A 17,458-nucleotide genomic window follows, 5' to 3' on the forward strand; every position below is an offset into this window, starting at 1 on the left:
GTATGCTTGGGGTCATTGTCCATTTGGAAGACCCATTTGCGACCAAGCTTTTAACTTCCTGACTGATGTCTTGAGATGTTGCTTCAATATATCCACATCATTTCCCTACCTCAGGATGCCATCTATTTTGTGAAGTGCATCAGTCCCTCCTGCAGCAAAGCACCCCCACAACATGATGCTGCCACCCCCGTGCTACACGGTTGGGATGGTGTTGTTCAGCTTGCAATCCTCCCCCTTTCTCCTCCAACATATTTTTTTTATTTGACCTTTATTTAACTAGGCAAGTCAGTTAAGAACAAATTCTTATTTTCAATGACGGCCTAGGAACAGTAATAACGATGGTCCTTATGGCCAAACAGTTCTATTTTTGTTTCATCAGACCAGATGACATTTCTCCAAAAAGTATGATCTTTGTCCCCATCTGCAGTTGCAAACCGTAGTCTGGCTTTTTTATGGCAGTTTTGGAGCAGTGGCTTCTTCCTTGCTGAGCTGCCTTTCAGGTTATGTCGATATAGGACTCGTTTTACTGTATACTTTTGTACCTGTTTCCTCCAGCATCTTCACAAGGTTCTTTGATCTTGTTCTGGGATTGATTTGCACTTCTCGCACCAAAGTAAGTTCATCTCTAGGAGACAGAACGCGTCTCCTTCCTAAGCGGTATGACGGCTGCGTGGTCCCATGGTGTTTATACTTGGGTACTATTGTTTGTACAGATGAACGTGGTACCTTCAGGCGTTTGGAAATTGCTCCCAAGGATGAACCAGACTTGTGGACTACAATTTATTTTCTGAGGTCTTGGCTGATTTCTTTTGATTTCCCATGATGTCAAGCAAAGAGGCACTGAGTTTGAAGGTAGGCCTTGAAATACATCCACAGGTACACCTCCAATTGACTCAAATGATGTCAATTAGCCCACCAGAAGCTTCTAAAGCCATGACGTTTTCTGGAACTTTCCAAGCTGTTTAAAAGCACAGTCAACTTAGTGTATGTAAACGTCTGACCCACTGGAATTGTGATACATTGAATAAGTTAAATAATCTGTCTGGAAAAATTGTTGGAAAAATGACTTGTGTCATGCACAAAGTAGATGTCCTAACTTGCCAAAACTATAGTTTGTTAACAAATTTGTGGAGTGGTTGAAAAACAAGTTTTAATGACTCCAACCTAAGTGTATGTAAATTTCCGACTTCAACTGTACCTGAGAGGAGGGGAGTACTGGACATAAGGTCAGACCAGAAGGGAGAGGGATGAGTAGGCAAAGGGGAGAAAGAGAGACCGACAGAAGCACAGCAGGTAGAACTTGAGCGTTAATCTTGCTCATAGATCCAGGATATGTTCATAGTTACATCCAAGATATGCTCAAAGTTGGAGGTTGCAGTTTGAGTGAGTTTATTACTTAGGACAGTCATGATGGGATGTGTGTAGAGTCTATACAGTACCTGCACCTTTGACCCAGCGCAGTATGGAGGTGATCTTGTTGCCCGTGGTGGCGTTACACTGTTTACAGCTTTTGCTCTCAGCTCTCTCTGGAACTTGGTCTGTGGCTGCCACCTTTTCCACCTCGATTATTAGACAGACCCATTACTATGATATGAGAATGGTTGCATCGTAGCTGTTCTAATGATTGTGTTCAGTAAACCTAAATCTCAAAAACCTCTACCTATCAATATATTCAAAACTACAGCCCTATCCCATTTACCAGGTACTCCTCACAGTCAAACAGAATACAAAAGTGGAAAGGAGCCTGATTTGTGATAAAATGGAGATCAAAGTGTGGTAAACCCATATAAGTAGTGAGGGCTAAGATGAGGAGTGCTCAGAGTGCACATAAAAAGGGAATAGGTTAAGAGTTCAGGGGACCTGAAACACGTCGCTACTACCATCACAAACCTGTTACAGAGGTCAGACTATACAAATCTGTTGTGTAGGATTAAGGTCCAGTCACCTCTTCCACCCCTGATCTACACAGATGGAACTTCTGCACAAAAGAGAACAGTCAGAACATAACTCTGCAGATGGGAGAACTTTAGAAGCAGAGACAATGAAAACACACAAATGCAATTTCTCAGCGGCGGAGCCCCATAGCCATGTTCTGGTTGGGTGAGACTGACACAATGCCCAGTCGGCTTCCTCATTCCACAGGACAATTAAGTAGAGTAAAGGCTTTCAGTTTCTTTGTGTGGGACAACAGAGAGGACATGGTGGGGAGAAAAAGTTTAAAATCTGACATTACTGTGAAACTACATGTAGGCTGTCAGTCCTCCGCTCTGGATAAAAATCAATATATTAAAATGGTGTCTTATTTGCAATGTTCTTTATTATCTTTTCCAGTTTTAGATATGAAAAGAGGCATTCATTTTCTTAATTAAATACTTCATAAAGTAAAGCAAAAAAGTATTTACAAAATATTCAATTAAATTGTAATCAATGACTTCAGGTGGATCATTACAAGCACCTGCTAGCTGAGGAGAGAAAAATATAAATACAGAGAACTGCCACTTTGTTTCAGAAAAAAAATACATGGCATAACATTAGAATTTTTATTTTTGAAAAACAAAAAAGCAATATATTACAGAACTCTCCTGAAATGCATTTCCACTAAACGGAAGCAGAAAAAGCCTTAGGAAACGTACTGTGAATGTAATTTTATACTCTTTTGAAATTGCTTCTTTAAAGATGATTTATATATAGACCTTTCAAGTTTGAATTATGATTTTCTCTTTTTAAAAATCCACATCGTTGCAAGCCCGTTCTCCCTTTCCAGACCCACAGTTTTTGGAAGTGTAGGAAAAAAGTAACACGGGACAAATTGGGGTTGGCGAGCATGGCCATAAGGAAGCATTGTGACCCCCAGCAGCAAAAGGTCATTGTCCATTGCCCCACTGTCCCTCTCCACCAGACAGGAAGTCCACAGGAGTCTCAAAGACTCCACACTGTAATGTTCAAAGAAAGCGAGCTCCAGCATGTCCACTTTTCTTTATCTAAAAAAAAGAAACACTTCAATCATCCTAAACTCAAAAAGAAAGAGCTAAATCACTGACAGTCGTGTAGAATCATACATTCAACATGATGGCCATCATGTCTCATTCAACAGGATATATGATGTAATCAAAAATATATATATGAGCAGCCTTTATTAGTTCGGTCTGTTGGGGATTTAATTTGTTGTTTTGCTAAACATCATGAATAGTGTTGCTACGGCAACATGACGCCTTTAAAACAAGGGATAAAACCTCAAAACACTGAAGGAAACAGCCACCCCTACAGCTTGTTGTAACACATATCGCTCTCGCAATTACTTTCTCAATTTAGTTCAAAGACATTCGGCAGCGCAAAATAAACAAAAGTGAAGAAAATAAAACGATTGCATGTTCAATCCGTAGTAGAATCTCCTCGCTGATTTTTTCCTCTTTTCCTTTTAACGCTGAAGGATTTAGTTGATTCTAACAGCCCCGTGTTCCTGAATCATCATCAACAGGATGTTATTTTTCCTCCTCCAGGTCTTCCCAGAGTTCAGGGGGCGCTGGTGAGCAGGTCCTAGCTGTTGTTGTCAGACTCCTCGTCCTCGGCCTCACGGAGCCAGGTGAAGAAGGCGGTGACGGACTTCAGGGCCACACCCTTACCCTGCATCTCTGCGGGGTCCTTGCTGGACTCCCACTTGTTGAAGGCCTCCTCTTTGATCACGTCCTCATCGTACAGCGTGTCAAAGAACATCCGCAGCAGGTCTACAAGAAAGGAGGAAGAGAGCATGTCAATAATGTAAGCAGAGGGAGACAGGATTTCAATACACAATGTGCACAAAAATAACATCTAGGATACAAATTGGTCAACCACACCCCTCGGTCAAATAACCCCTATGGGAAAAAAGAGACAAAGGCTAACATTATGAGACAAACACAGGACAAATCTGAGTCTTCAGCATGTTAACAAAAAAACAAAAAAAACGGGATGCACGATATATCGGTGAATATCTCAGAATCGACCGATATTAGCTAAAAATCGTTTTTTTTTGGTAGCCAAATGTGATGTACAAAACGGAGCTATTTCTAATACACAAAGAATATTTTTGGAAAAACTGAGCATCTGCTATCTAACTGAGAGTCTCCTCATTGAAAACATCTGAAGTTCTTCAAAGATAAATTATTTTATTTGAAGGCTTTTATGTTTTTGTTGAAATGTTGCGTGCTGGATGCTAACGCTAATGCTAACGCTAATTGCTAACGCTAAATGCTAACGCTAAATGCTAACGCTAGCTAGCTACTTTTACACAAATGATTGTTTTCCTATGGTTGAGAAGCATATTTTGAAAATCTGAGATGACAGTGTTGTTTACAAAAGGCTAAGCTTGAGAGATGGCATATTTATTTCATTTGCGATTTTCATGAATAGTTAACATTGTGTTATGCTAATGAGCTTGCTGATAGATTTACACAATCCTGGATACAGGGGTTTTTTCATAGCTAAACGTGACGCAGAAAACGGAGCGATTTGTCCTAAACAAATAATCTTTCAGGAAAAACTGAACATTTGCTATCTGAGAGTCTCCTCATTGAAAACATCTGAAGTTCTTCAAAGGTAAATTATTTTATTTGAATGCTTTTCTGTTTTTTTGTGTAAATGTTGCCAGCTGAATGCTAATGCTAAATGCTACGCTAAATGCTACGCTAGCCATCAATACTGTTACACAAATGCTTGTTTTGCAATGGTTGAGAAGCATATTTTGAAAATCTGAGATGACAGTGTTGTTAACAAAAGGCTAAGCTTGAGAGCTAGCATATTTATTTCATTTCATTTGCGATTTTCATGAATAGTTAACGTTGCGTTATGGTAATGAGCTTGAGTCTGTATTCACGATCCCGGATCCGGGATGGGGAGATCAGAAAGGTTAAAGCCAAGATAATGGAATTCATTGCCCTTGATAATCAACCGTTCTCTGTCGTGGGTGATGTTGGCTTTCGTCGACTGGTTGAGCACCGGTACGCACTACCAAGTGCGCTATTTTTCAGATGTTGCCCTACTGGAGTTACACAGTAATAGCGTCACTATTAGCTTCACCACATACATACTTTGGAACTCTGTTTGGGTCTTTGCGTGTTAAAAGTAGCACTGTCAAAGCTGTACAAAAAAGTCTGCAAATAAGCAAACAACGGCCACAAACGACGTGTTTACAATACCGCGTCGGTAATAAAGCATCATTTGTTTGACTGCAACTTCTGGGGTAGCTAGCTTTAGCTTGGTACCTAGCTAGCACCAAAACAACCAGCATGAAAACAATGACCTGTAGAAACTGCAGTCATTTTCATTATTCTTAGCAATGATTTAGGAATCCTTGTGGGTAAGTATTAGCTAGGTTGCCACTTGTTGTTTGCCTGTTGAAATTCAACTTCAGTTCATGAAAATAAATAGCTAGCCAGCTACTTAACCCTGTTGCCCAAAGCTAATGTAATAAGTAGCCAGTTAGCTTCATCTGGCTAGTGAGGCTCACAAACTGGGGGTATGTGTTGTGAAGCTAGCCACAATAAGGATTAGGCACAATAGTGGAATTTGCTGTTTGCCTTCAAAATAAAAGTGTATCATTGACAGTAATACAAAATACAAATAGTAGAATTATGCCATACTTTTATTTTGAAGGCTAACCGCAAAGTCCACTATTGTGGCGAATCCTTATTGTGGCTAGCTTCACATAGATGGGTCCGACCATCATTAATCAAATAAGAACTGTCTTATGAATTAGGGTTATTTTAGATGATGACACCTAGTTGTCGTCATTTTTGGGGAAGAACATTGTTTGCATCCATGAGCTAGCTCGCCTTAAAAAAAAAAACAGCCCTGTAGGTGTGTGAGACAACTTTACCAGCATCATAGCATACGTATCGATGAATTGTTGTGACATGAAATACGTGTGCGCGTAATCTATGTGTAATAACCGTGTAAAAAATGTATGAACGCGTTAAATTATTATGTGACGTGCAGTCATATTCAGGTCCTGATTGGTCAAATAGTGTTATTTGAAGTGTATCTTTTTTTGACACGCAAACGGCGTTCCATAGAAATCCTGGTTGACAGTGACAGGACTGAACAAATGAACAACGAAACAGCCCTGCAAGTAAGTGACTGAAATAGGTTTGATTATGTTTTACTGGCAATGGGGACACAGGTAAATGTCAACAAAATAACTTTTTGATCAGTGTGGTGTGTGTGTGTGTGTGTGCGCGTGTGTGTAACCTTTATTTAACTAGTCAAGTCAGGTAAGAACAAATGTTTACTTACAATGACGGCCTGGACGACGCTGGGCCACTTGTGCGCCGCCCTATGGGACTCCCAATCACGGCTGGATGTGATACAGCCTGGATTCGAACCAGGGACTGTAATGACACCTCTTGCACTGAGATGCAGTGCCTTAGACTACTGCGTTCATTGTGTGTTAACTATTTAACTGTACTAGAGTGCTTAAAAGGCCAGTAAAATTTTCAATATTGGTACTGTTTTTTTTGGGGCAAGGAAAATATCGGTATCAGTCAAAAATGTCATATCGGGTGCATTACAAAAAAAATGCCAGACTTGACACATAGGGAAACAGAGAGGAAAGTGACTGAAGTCATTCTGTATCTCACTCACTGGCAGGCTGCTCCATCTCCACCATGAGGGCCTGCAAGGCGTAGAGAGCCTGCAGCTCCTTCTGCTCATCCTTCAGGTACTTGTGGAGCAGCTTGGCCCTCCGGGTGATCACCTTCGCATCCAACTTGTAAGGGTTCTCACCTGCAGGCAACGGGGGAGGGGTCAAAAACTGCCTTTTGGTATTTTTTACATTAGTCCACTATTGATACAGTCCCAAAATGTTTTGCATGTCAGCAGTCATGTTTTCAAGATATTGGACTTTCAAGAAGCAAAGTGTCACCAGCCACATTATCATGATTACTTTTGGAGTGATCTGAGCCATAATGTGTTGGCTCGGATATATTATTTCTACATTGTCCGTTCCAGCACGGTTAAAGCAACCATGCATCGGTACAGAGCTGCTAAGTTCAGTGAAAAGAGTATTAGAGTGCAGGTTTGTCCTGATACAGTGTTGGATTGACAGGTAAAGGTAGGGTAACTCACAGATGATGGCTGACTGGCAGATGGATGTCATGACTGCTCTGACAAACATGTTGGAGGACATCTGCGTCTCGTCCAGGTTAGCCTAAAGAGGGGAGGCACAGTCACAACACATATCAGTGGGATTGAGCAGTGAGATATACAACAAGGACCAATAGGACTAATGGGGATATATATACAGTGCATTCAGAAAGTATTCAGACCCCTTTCCGTTGTGTGTGTGTGTGTGTGTGTGTGTGTGTGTATATATATATATATATATATATATATATATATGTGTGTGTGTGTATATATATATATATATATATATATGTATATATATATATATATGTGTGTGTGTGTGTGTGTGTGTGTGTGTGTGTGTGTGTGTGTGTATATATATATATATATATATATATATATATATATATATATATATATATATATATATATATATATATATATATATATATATATATATATATATATATATATATATATATATATCAATCTACACACAATACCCCATAACGACGAAGCAAAAACAGAAATACCTTATTTACATAAGTATTCAGACCTTTGCTATGAGACTCAAATTGAGCTCAGGTGCATCCCGTTTCCATTGATCATCCTTGAGATGTTTCTACAACTTGATTTGAGTCCAACTGTGGTAAATTCAATTGACGGGACATGATTTGGAAAGGCACACACCTGTCTATATAAGGTCCCACAGCAAAATCCAAGCCATGAGGTCGAAGGAATTGTCCATTGTGTCGAGGCACAGATCTGGAAGTTTACCAAAACGTTTCTGCAGCATTGATTACTCCCCAAGAACACAATGGCCTCCATCATTCTTAAATGGAAGAAGTTTGGAACCACCAAGACTCGAACGTCTCTGGATAGACCCCAGATAGCTGAGCAGCGACACTCCCCATCCAACCTGACAGAGCACTGAGAGGATCTGCAGAGAAGAATGGGAGAAACTTCCCAAATACGTGTGTGCTAAGCTTGTAGCGTCATACCCAAAAAGACTTGAGGCTGTAATCGCTGCCAAAGGTGCTTAATACTTACAGTACCAGTCAAAAGTTTGGACACACCGACTCATTCAAGGGTTTTTCTATATTTTTAAGGAAAATAGTTTTTGAATAATAGTGAAGACATTAAAACTATGAAATAACACACGTGGAATCATGTAGTAATAAAAAAAAAAGTATTTTTATATATTTTATATTTGAGATATATTTGAGATTCTTCAAAGTAGCCACCCATTGCCTTGACAGCTTTGCACATGCTAGGCATTCTCTCAACCAGCTTCATCTGGAATGCTTTTCCAACAGTCTTGAAGGAGTCCCACATATGCTGAGCACTTGTTGGCTGCTTTTCCTTCACTCCGCGGCCCAACTCATCCCAAATCATCTCAATTGGGTTAAATTCAGGGGATGGTGGAGGCCAGGTCATCTGATGCAGCACTCCATCACTCTCCTTCTTGGTCAAATAGCCCTTACACAGCCTGGAGGTGTGTTGGGTCATTGTCCTGTTGAAAAACAAATGGTAGTCCCACCAAGCAGAATCCAGATGGGATTGAGTATCGCTGCAGAGTCCTGTGGTAGCCATGCTGGTTAAGTGTGCCTTGAATTCGAAATAAATCACTGTGTGTCATCAGTAAAGCACCATCACACCTCCTCCTACATGCTTCACGATGGGAACCACACATGCTGAGATCATCTGTTCACCTACTCCATGTCTCACAAAGGCAGAGGTAAATCTGGTTTTCCTTTCCTGTGGCGGTCATCACGAGAGACAGTTAACTGTAATGAACTTATCCTCTACAGCAGAGGTAACGCTGGGTCTTTCCTGTGGCGGTCATCACGAGAGACAGTTAACTGTAATGAGCTTATCCTCTACAGCAGAGGTAACGCTGGGTCTTTCCTGTGGCGGTCATCACGAGAACAAGATGGTTTATGCGACTGCACTTGAAGAAACATAGACATTTCTTGACATTTTCCGTATTGACTGACCTTCATGTCTTAAAGTAATGATGGACTGTCGTTTCTCTTTGCTTATTTGAGCTGTTCTTGACATAATATGGACTTGGTCGTTTACCAAATAGGGCTGATTGGCTCAAACGCATTAAGTAAAGAAAGAAATTCCACCAAGTAGCTTTTAAAAAGGAACACCTGTTAATGTAAATGCATTCCAGGTGACTACCTCATGAAGCTGGGAAAGAGAATGCAAAGAGTGTGCAAAGCTTTCATAATGGCAAAGGATGGCTACTTTGAAGAATCTCAAATATAAAATACATTATCATTTGTTCAACACTTTTTTGCTTACTACATGATTCCATATCTGTTATTTCATAGTTTTGATGTTTTCACTATTATTCTACAACGTAGAAAATAGTAAAAAAAGATATTAAAAAAACTTGAATGAGTCGGTGTGTCCAAACCTTTGACTGGTACTGTATGTAAAAGTGATATTGAATACATTTTACATTGAATGTGCAACAAATATTTATGTTCTTTGTCATTACGGGGTATTGTGTGTAGATTGAGGGGGCAAACTATTTAATACATTTTAGAATAAGGTTGTAACGTAACAAAATGTGGAAAAAATCCAGGGGTCTGAATACTTTCCGAATGCACTGTTAACAATAGCAAACCGAAATATTAATTGGGTGAGTGGACACACTCTCCCTCTCACACGTCATACCTCGACCCAATCATAGATCCTCTGGTTGTCAGCCTTGTCCTGTATGAGTCTGTCCAGCTGTTTGTTCAGCTCCTCTGAGCTCAGCTCTTTCTTTCTGCTCTTCTCTGTCTCATCATCTCCTCCTCCCAGGGTGAACTCCACATTCTGCATTCAGAGGGAACACACAGCAAGAGAGTGAAACTTCCCATCATTACTGTTAAGGGCTTTCCAGACAGGAAGGGATGAGGCGGAAAGTTTGCCAAAATAGAGCAGATTCCCATTTTCTCTGCTTCGGCTGAGTAGCACCGCAGAACGCTCCGCCTAGGATAATGTCGCTTGCCTAGCTCCATTGAAAATCAACGGGCAACTCTGCTGCCGCTTCCTGTCTGGAAAGCCCTTAAAACTTCTTAAGACTAGGGGGCACTATTTTCACATACGGATAAAAAGTGTGCCCAAAGTAAACTCAGGCCCAGAAGCTAGGATATGCATATAGATTGGTAGATTAGGATAGAAAACACGAAGGTTTTTAAAACTTAAAATTATATCTGTGAGTATAACATAACTTATTTGGCAGGCAAAACCCCGAGGACAAACCATCCAGGAAAATAATTGTTTGAGGTCACTTTCTTTTCAATGGGTTTTCTATGGGGATCTAGATTTCTAAGGCCCTTACTTGCAGTTCCTATCGCTTCCACTAGATGTCAACAGTCTTTAGAAATTGGTTGATGTTTTTCCTTTGAGAAATGAAGAAGTAGGGCTGTTCAGAACGAGGGTCGAGTCTAGTGTACTGTTGTGGTTGGGGCGGCCGACCTGAAAGCCCGCTCCACTCTGTTTTCGTTCGGTATTGAACACAGTTTATCCCGTCTTAAATTTTTATAGATGATTTATATTTAAAAATACCTAAAGTTGGATTAGGAAAGTTGTTTGGATCAAGTTTACAGATAACTATATTAGATACTTTGTAGTCATGTTGCGCGAGTTGGAACCGTTGTTTTTCTGGATCAAACGTGCCAAATAAATTGACATTTTGGAAATATAACGACAGAATTTATCGAACAAAAGGACCATTTGTGATGTTTAATGGACATATTGGAGTGCCAACAGAAGATCTTCAAAGGTAAGGCATGAATTATATCGTTATTTCTGACTTGGCGGGTTGAAAAGTGATTTTCATGTGTTTGTTTGATGGGGTGCTGTCCTCAGATAATAGCATGGTTAGCTTTCACCGTAAAGCCTTTTTGAAATCGGACACTGTGGCTGGATTAACAAGAAGTACATCTTTAAACCGATGTATAACACTTGTATGAGTTATGCTATTTCACTGGGTGTTGTCAAATCGGATTGGCGCGAGAATGGATCACTAAGAAGTTAGAGCACCTTGGGACAACTGTTGATGCAAGTAAAGCTATATAAACACAATTGATTGCAATTTGATAGATTGATATAAAGGTAGCCTCAGCGATATGAGGTAGATGCAAAGTAAACAGCAGTGGGTCAATTTCCACAACTAAAGTGTGAGGCTCAACCTCAGCTGTTTTGGTCCCCTGGCTGTAAGAGCGTGAAGCGAATCCGTGCACATGCACAAATACTGTGACTGTATCTTGCTTATCTCGATATCTGCAGTGCTGCTCGTGGCAAAGTAATTTAGCTGAGTCCACCTTCAATAATTGACTATTATTTCATATTTGTCTCTTAGCTCAAAAAGGGGCAATACTATATAGTGAATCTGCTTTCAACCCCTACAGGGTCATGACCTCCGACCTCTTACCTTTTCTGTCACAAACTTGTTGACGTCCTCGTCCTCAGGCAGAAAGTCTTTCCAGCTAAGCCCCGCCTCCCTCCACATGGCGCCTGCCTTTTTATGGCTCTGAGGTGGCAGATACAGGTGGTTCCATTAAAAACACTTTGGATCCACAAACACGACATTTGCATAGAATTCAAACATCAAAAGGTCTTCTAGACAGATATGAAAACATAAAGCACTATCTCCTTCACAGGTTGGGTAGAGAGAGAACATACCATTCCTTTGCAGAGTAAGGTGAGGATCTGGACCAGCAGAACTCCAGCCATCCCCTGTGGAACCAGGGGCTTGGATATCTCCCTACAGGGTCATAGGTCAAAAAAGGGTCAGTAAGTCACATCTTAATATAGAGGATACTGAGTGATTAAATAGAGTTATTATTATTAGAGGCCTAGAATGAAGCATGGGACTGACTTGAAGAGCTGTCCCATGGGGATGCCTCCTTCGTGAAGCATAGGGGTGATAAGCTCAGCCAGGTAGAGCCAGATGTGGGGGACGTCTATGGCCATGTCCTCCGCCACCTCCAGTATCTCTTGAAGCCTATTGACACACACCAAATCACTCAGATTTATCAGATAGACTATCTAGAAAAGAAAAAGGTCAATATACTAGTGATCCACTATAACCTTTTCCACATATTCAATGTTTCACAACTCATTTGTGTATAGTGCTGTTCCACGGGCAGAAAACACAAACTCTCTCTGAGGTGACTGACCCTCTGTAGTACTGCTCTTTGGGCAGGGTCCCTGCCTTGTACAGCTGGTGCAGCAGCAGGCCCATGCGTTCTCTGACGATGGGGCTGCGCTCCAGAGTGGACTCTAGACCACTCCGTACAAACACAAAGAGCAGCGGGGTGCTGTTCATCTCCACTACACACTGCAGCGCCTCCTACAGCGCAGGAGGGGAAACAGGATTCAAAGGTTAGTTTTAGTCCTCTAAAGTAGGGCAGTGTTTCAATAATAAAACATCAAAATAACCTGTTTTGTTGTACATCATTTACATGGAAAGCCATTTTTAATTACCACCATGTGGCCAACTAGCTACAGTATGTATCATATCTGTGTGTGGTTGATATGTAGGTCTCTCCAATAATCTGCACGGGTATAAGTGTGATGTACCTTCATGTCGTTGATGTGTAGGTACTCCTCTATGATAGCTGTGGACTTCTTTTCCAGCATTTCTTCACTCAAGGCAGGTTTGTTCTGGGCAGGAGGGGGGGTCAGAGCAGCTTCACTCTTCACTGTGGCCCAAACAGAGAGAGAAAGTCACATACAAATGTCTCCCTGAGAAATCCTTGCCTTTAAAAACATTGCAAATTCCCCGTAAAGGTCCCTGAATTGGTTAACATAGCACCAACTATGTTAACTGCCTTTCCCCATCCCTTTAAAACTCCTGGTCACTCCTGCCAGCAGTACCGTAAAGCCTGACAGAAAGTATGCTGTGTGTATTCTTTGTTTCGTACCATTGTCTTTGCTCCTGGCTCGGTCTCTGCTGCTCCGGTCATCGGTCATGCTGGCTACACGGCGTACAGGATCAGCAGGGGAGCGGTGCTCCCTCTCTCTGCTGTGCTCCTCCGTCTCCCTGCTAAAGCTCCGCTTGGTGACCGGGGGCCGGTTCCTGTCCCGGTCGTCTCGCCGGTCATCCCGCCTGTCGAAGCGGTCGTTGCTGCCACGGTCATGACGCTCAAATCTGTCGCTGCCACGGTCCCGGCTCGAGCTGTTCCTGTTTGTGTATATGGGAAGGGGGTGGGGGTAGATGCAAAGAGTCACAAGATGACCTTAATTAATCTGAACCAATCATAAACATTCTGCCCTGTGGTAGCAGTGATGTTCCATATTCAAACCAGTGCCTTTGGATAATATTAAGACCCCTTGACTTTTTCCACATTTTGTTACATTACAGCCTTATTCTAAAGTTTATTTAATTGTTGTTTTTTCATCCAACTACACACAATACCCCATAATGATGAAGCAAAAACAGTTCAGAAATGTTTGCTAATTTATTAAAAATATAAAAAACTGAAATATCACATTTACACAAGCATTCAGAACCTTTACTCAGTACTTTGTTAAAGCACCTTTGGCAGCCTCGCGTCTACTTGGGTATGACGCTACAAGCTGGCACACCTGTATTTTGGGATTTTCTCCCATTCTTCTCTCAGATCCTCTCAAGATCTTTCAGGTTCGATGGGGAGCGTTGCTGCTCAGCTATCTTCAGGTCTCTCCAGAGATGTTCGATCGGGTTCAAGTCCGGGCTCTGGCTGGGCCACTCAAGGACAGTCAGAGACTTGTCTCGAAGCCACTCCCGCGTTGTCTTGGCTGTGTGCTTAGGGCCGTTGTCCTGTTGGAAGGTGAACCTTCATCCCAGTCTGTGGTGCTGAGCGCACTGGAGCAGGTTTTCATCAAGGATCTCTGTACTTTGTGCTCTGTTCATCTTTCCCTCGATCCTGACTAGTCTCCCAGTCCCTGCCACTGAAAAACATCCCCACAGCATGATGCTGCCACTACCATGCTTCACCGTAGGGATGGTGCCAGGTTTCCTCCAGACGTGACACTTGGCATTCAGCCCAAAGAGTTCAATCTTGGTTTCATCAGACCAGAAAATGTTGTTTCTCACGGTCTGAGAGTAGGTGCCTTTTGGCAAACTCCAAGCGGGCTGTCATGTGCCTTTTACTGATGAGTGGCTTCCGCCTAGCCACTACCATAAAGGCCTGATTGGTGATGTGCTGCAGAGATGGTTGTCCTTCTGGTAGGTTCTCATAGCAGAGAGTCTGAATACTTATGTAAAAAGGGTATTTCTGCTTTTTTATTTTTAATACATTTGCAAAAAAAATCATCTAAAAACCTGTTTTCGCTTAGTCATTATGGGGTATTTTGTGTAGATTATGAGGATGATTTATTTTAAATCAATTTTAGAATGTGGCTGTAACAAAATGTGGAAAAAGACAAGGGGTCTGAAGTCTTTCGGAAGGCACTATATGTAAAGGACAGATGTAGTCTTTTGTAACGTCCCAGTGCTGCTGACCTCTGAGGAACTCTTCTGTCCGAGTCATGTGAGGGCCCTGAGGAGGAGGGCTGCTGTGGCTGCAATGCTGAGAACCTGTTGAGGGTGCTGGTGGCAGGGCGGCCTCCTGACTCTGGGGCTATGAACACACAGAGAACACAAACACTGAATTTTTGAAGAGCCTAAGAGTAGATATTTCACAATGATGGTTGTACTGGTAAGAGGACTTACTGGCTTCACCAGCGGGTTTGGCTCCGGTGGTGCCTCCACTGCTGCCCTTGCCCCAGCTGCCCCACATGCCCTTACCCCCGAGCTGGGGCGCCAGCAGCTGGTTGTTGAAGTCCAAAGCCCCGGGCTGCAGAGAGAAGGAGAGGTTAGAAACATTACTGTTGAGGAAAGAAGACTTGCAGGATTGTTGGGGGCAAAACATCTTGAGATCTGAAAAAGGTCTGAAGTTTTGAGTTATATAAGTGAGGAGTCAGGAATAGTATGGTAATAACTCTAAATGGAGGTTAAAGGTTAATTGGTGTGTGCCAGACTACAGAGTGAGTGGGTTTGGTGTTTCAGTTGGGAATGGTAGGGCTGATAGAACTTTACAATGGGGTTGAAGGTTAAGGAGGTGGATGCTAGACTGCAAGTAGAGGGGGTTGGAGTATTTCAGTCCAAACTGAGTATGGGTCCACGGTACGTGGCTGAGAATCCACAGTATAATGTATCACTGACCTTAGTGATCTTGCTGAGTCGGCTGGTGTCGATGGGTCTGCTCTTGGTGGAGATGGGAACTGTGTTCCAGCCCTCGTCCTGGGGCTGACTCCTTTGGCCCGTCTGGGGGTGTTGGCCCCCGCGGCTTCCCTGATCTCTTCCTCCACCACCACGTCCTCCAACTCCTCCTCGGGTGTTCTGGTTGAGGAGTTGCTGCTGCACCTTGAGAACCTCCCTGTGCTCCTCCAGCTCAGCATCCTTGTGGATCTGGTCTATGGTCTTGGGGCCCTGCTCTCCTCTCCTGGGGACCCACGTGTTCTGGGAGGGGAGGCAGGGAGTGAGTTAGGGCTGTCCACGACTAAAAAAAATCTTGGTCGACAGAGACGTCCTGTTCTTTCGACCAATTGATTTTTCAATATATAGGCAGACACACCCTATGTGTTTGAATAAAATCAACTATATATGCACGGAGCTTGTCTGATGCTTTAGCACACTGTTTGATTAAATAATTAAGAGACAAATGAGACAAGAAAGAGCACGATGGTCACACAGTTACAACAAAATGACAGTGAGTGCCTGTGTGACTGGCGCACGTTGTCTCGCTCTCCTCCCTTCTGTATTGAAAAGGCACCACAGCACAGGAAGTGTTTATTGGGCTGTCCATGCTGAAGTTGCTACATCATTTCAGCCATTTAGTTTCTTACTTGTTTCTGACTGAAAAGTTATGTTACCGAAATCCCTAATTTGTTTAGGAAAAACATTTCCTATTCCCTCAACCCTTGCTCGCTTTACGTAAAACATGTAAGCATCGCATGCATGTGACCAATAGGGCCTGACCTATAGCCCATAATAATCACATCAATATATTGGTTATAACAAACTCCAAACACAGTAACATGTGACAGCAAAATGGATGAGGAGGATGTGAAAAAGCAATGTGCAAATGTTTACTGGTTGTTCAGGAGGGAAAGGGGAAGTCAGATCTGTGGAAGACATTTGACTTAGTTGTGGAAACTACTGGAGATCTAGATAAAGAGTAGATATGGAAAAAGTATAGGGTATAGGAGCAAGCGTTGTGTGAGTAGTGTGTGCCAAACAGTTGCTGTTAAATGATTTTTTTTTAAAAACAATTTGGAAGTGTAAACACCAAATAAATAAGTGTACCAAAGAGTCTGTTCTAACGAGAAATAAAATATATAAAGCCTTGATTACAGCAGACTAAAAACAGTTGCATGCATTCGTGAATTGCGATGTATTTATTGTTTAGGCTAATTACGCAAAGCTCCCTTTGTTATTTAATTTTAAAACTAAAATGCTTGATTGCATTTTAAAGCATGAATGTCTCATATGCAATGTGATGGCATGAACAAATGAATAATTGATCGATTGATTGATACAGTAGCCCAAGTTAGTTACGGTTTTAAGACAAAACAGGACACGGTCTTAGGCCGACAGCTCGAAGGTAGTTACACAAGGATACTTATACAAAGCCTACTAATGATAACGACACAACTTATTATGATGATGATCATAATAACAATAAGGAGATCAAGAAAAATGAGGGTATACGAGTGAGAGCTGCGTGCATATTATGTGTGACAAACAGGTGGTGTTAGATCACAATATTATTTTTCTCCTGTTTGGAACAGTGTAAACACTAAATAAATTAGAAGTAATACCAGTCTGTTCTAACGGAAAAACAAATATAAAGCCTTCATTACAGCAGAGCAAAGCTTAAAAATGGCTTTATCCACCATTTTGCCGTTGCATTAAGCTTGGTGCTCATAGAATCAGTAGGCTATAAACAAACACTAACAGGCAACAGAAGCAGGGCCTGAGTTATTTCTGAAGATATAAATCATCCTTATATATATATATATATATATATATATATATAAAGCCAGGCACATTTAACAGTTAGGCTATTGATTATAGATCCAATTAAGTTGGGGTTTCCTCTCTGCTGAATTCTCTTAGACAATTAGGCTAAGGCAAAGGCTGTTTCGTTTCTGTTGCTGCTGCTTCCGCCAATGTTCTCAATCCCAATATGCCGGTCAACTTTGCTATTATGCAGATAGCAACATAGGGAAAGGCACCCATTCTAGGGCGCACTGAAGAGTACGTTTCATAACCGCGGGCAGCGACTGTATCCAACGAAGGATAAACCTCATGTTATAAAATAGATAT

The 17,458-nt window shown here is 41.8% G+C and overlaps 1 protein-coding gene across 15 annotated transcripts in view; it reads right to left on the bottom strand.

Annotated features, from left to right (window-relative positions):
- Positions 1–2,299: 2,299 nt before the first annotated feature.
- The window catches only part of LOC110507923 (eukaryotic translation initiation factor 4 gamma 1), a 72,329-nt gene continuing 57,170 nt past the window's right edge, over positions 2,300–17,458 (bottom strand). For all 15 annotated transcript variants that reach the window (XM_036965852.1, XM_036965843.1, XM_036965854.1 and 12 more), the window contains 13 exons: positions 15,293–15,589; positions 14,801–14,924; positions 14,591–14,708; positions 13,029–13,288; positions 12,685–12,806; positions 12,282–12,454; positions 11,981–12,106; positions 11,785–11,866; positions 11,534–11,632; positions 9,787–9,930; positions 7,102–7,183; positions 6,619–6,759; positions 2,300–3,725 (listed from right to left, as the gene is read on the bottom strand). In XM_036965852.1, coding sequence (XP_036821747.1) covers positions 3,538–3,725; positions 6,619–6,759; positions 7,102–7,183; positions 9,787–9,930; positions 11,534–11,632; positions 11,785–11,866; positions 11,981–12,106; positions 12,282–12,454; positions 12,685–12,806; positions 13,029–13,288; positions 14,591–14,708; positions 14,801–14,924; positions 15,293–15,589 — 1,956 coding nt within the window. In that variant the 3' untranslated portion in view covers positions 2,300–3,537. The remainder of the gene's footprint in view (positions 3,726–6,618; positions 6,760–7,101; positions 7,184–9,786; positions 9,931–11,533; positions 11,633–11,784; positions 11,867–11,980; positions 12,107–12,281; positions 12,455–12,684; positions 12,807–13,028; positions 13,289–14,590; positions 14,709–14,800; positions 14,925–15,292; positions 15,590–17,458) is intronic.

The sequence above is a fragment of the Oncorhynchus mykiss genome, chromosome 27 (genome assembly GCF_013265735.2).
Source record: "Oncorhynchus mykiss isolate Arlee chromosome 27, USDA_OmykA_1.1, whole genome shotgun sequence".
Classification (NCBI taxonomy): domain Eukaryota; kingdom Metazoa; phylum Chordata; class Actinopteri; order Salmoniformes; family Salmonidae; genus Oncorhynchus; species Oncorhynchus mykiss.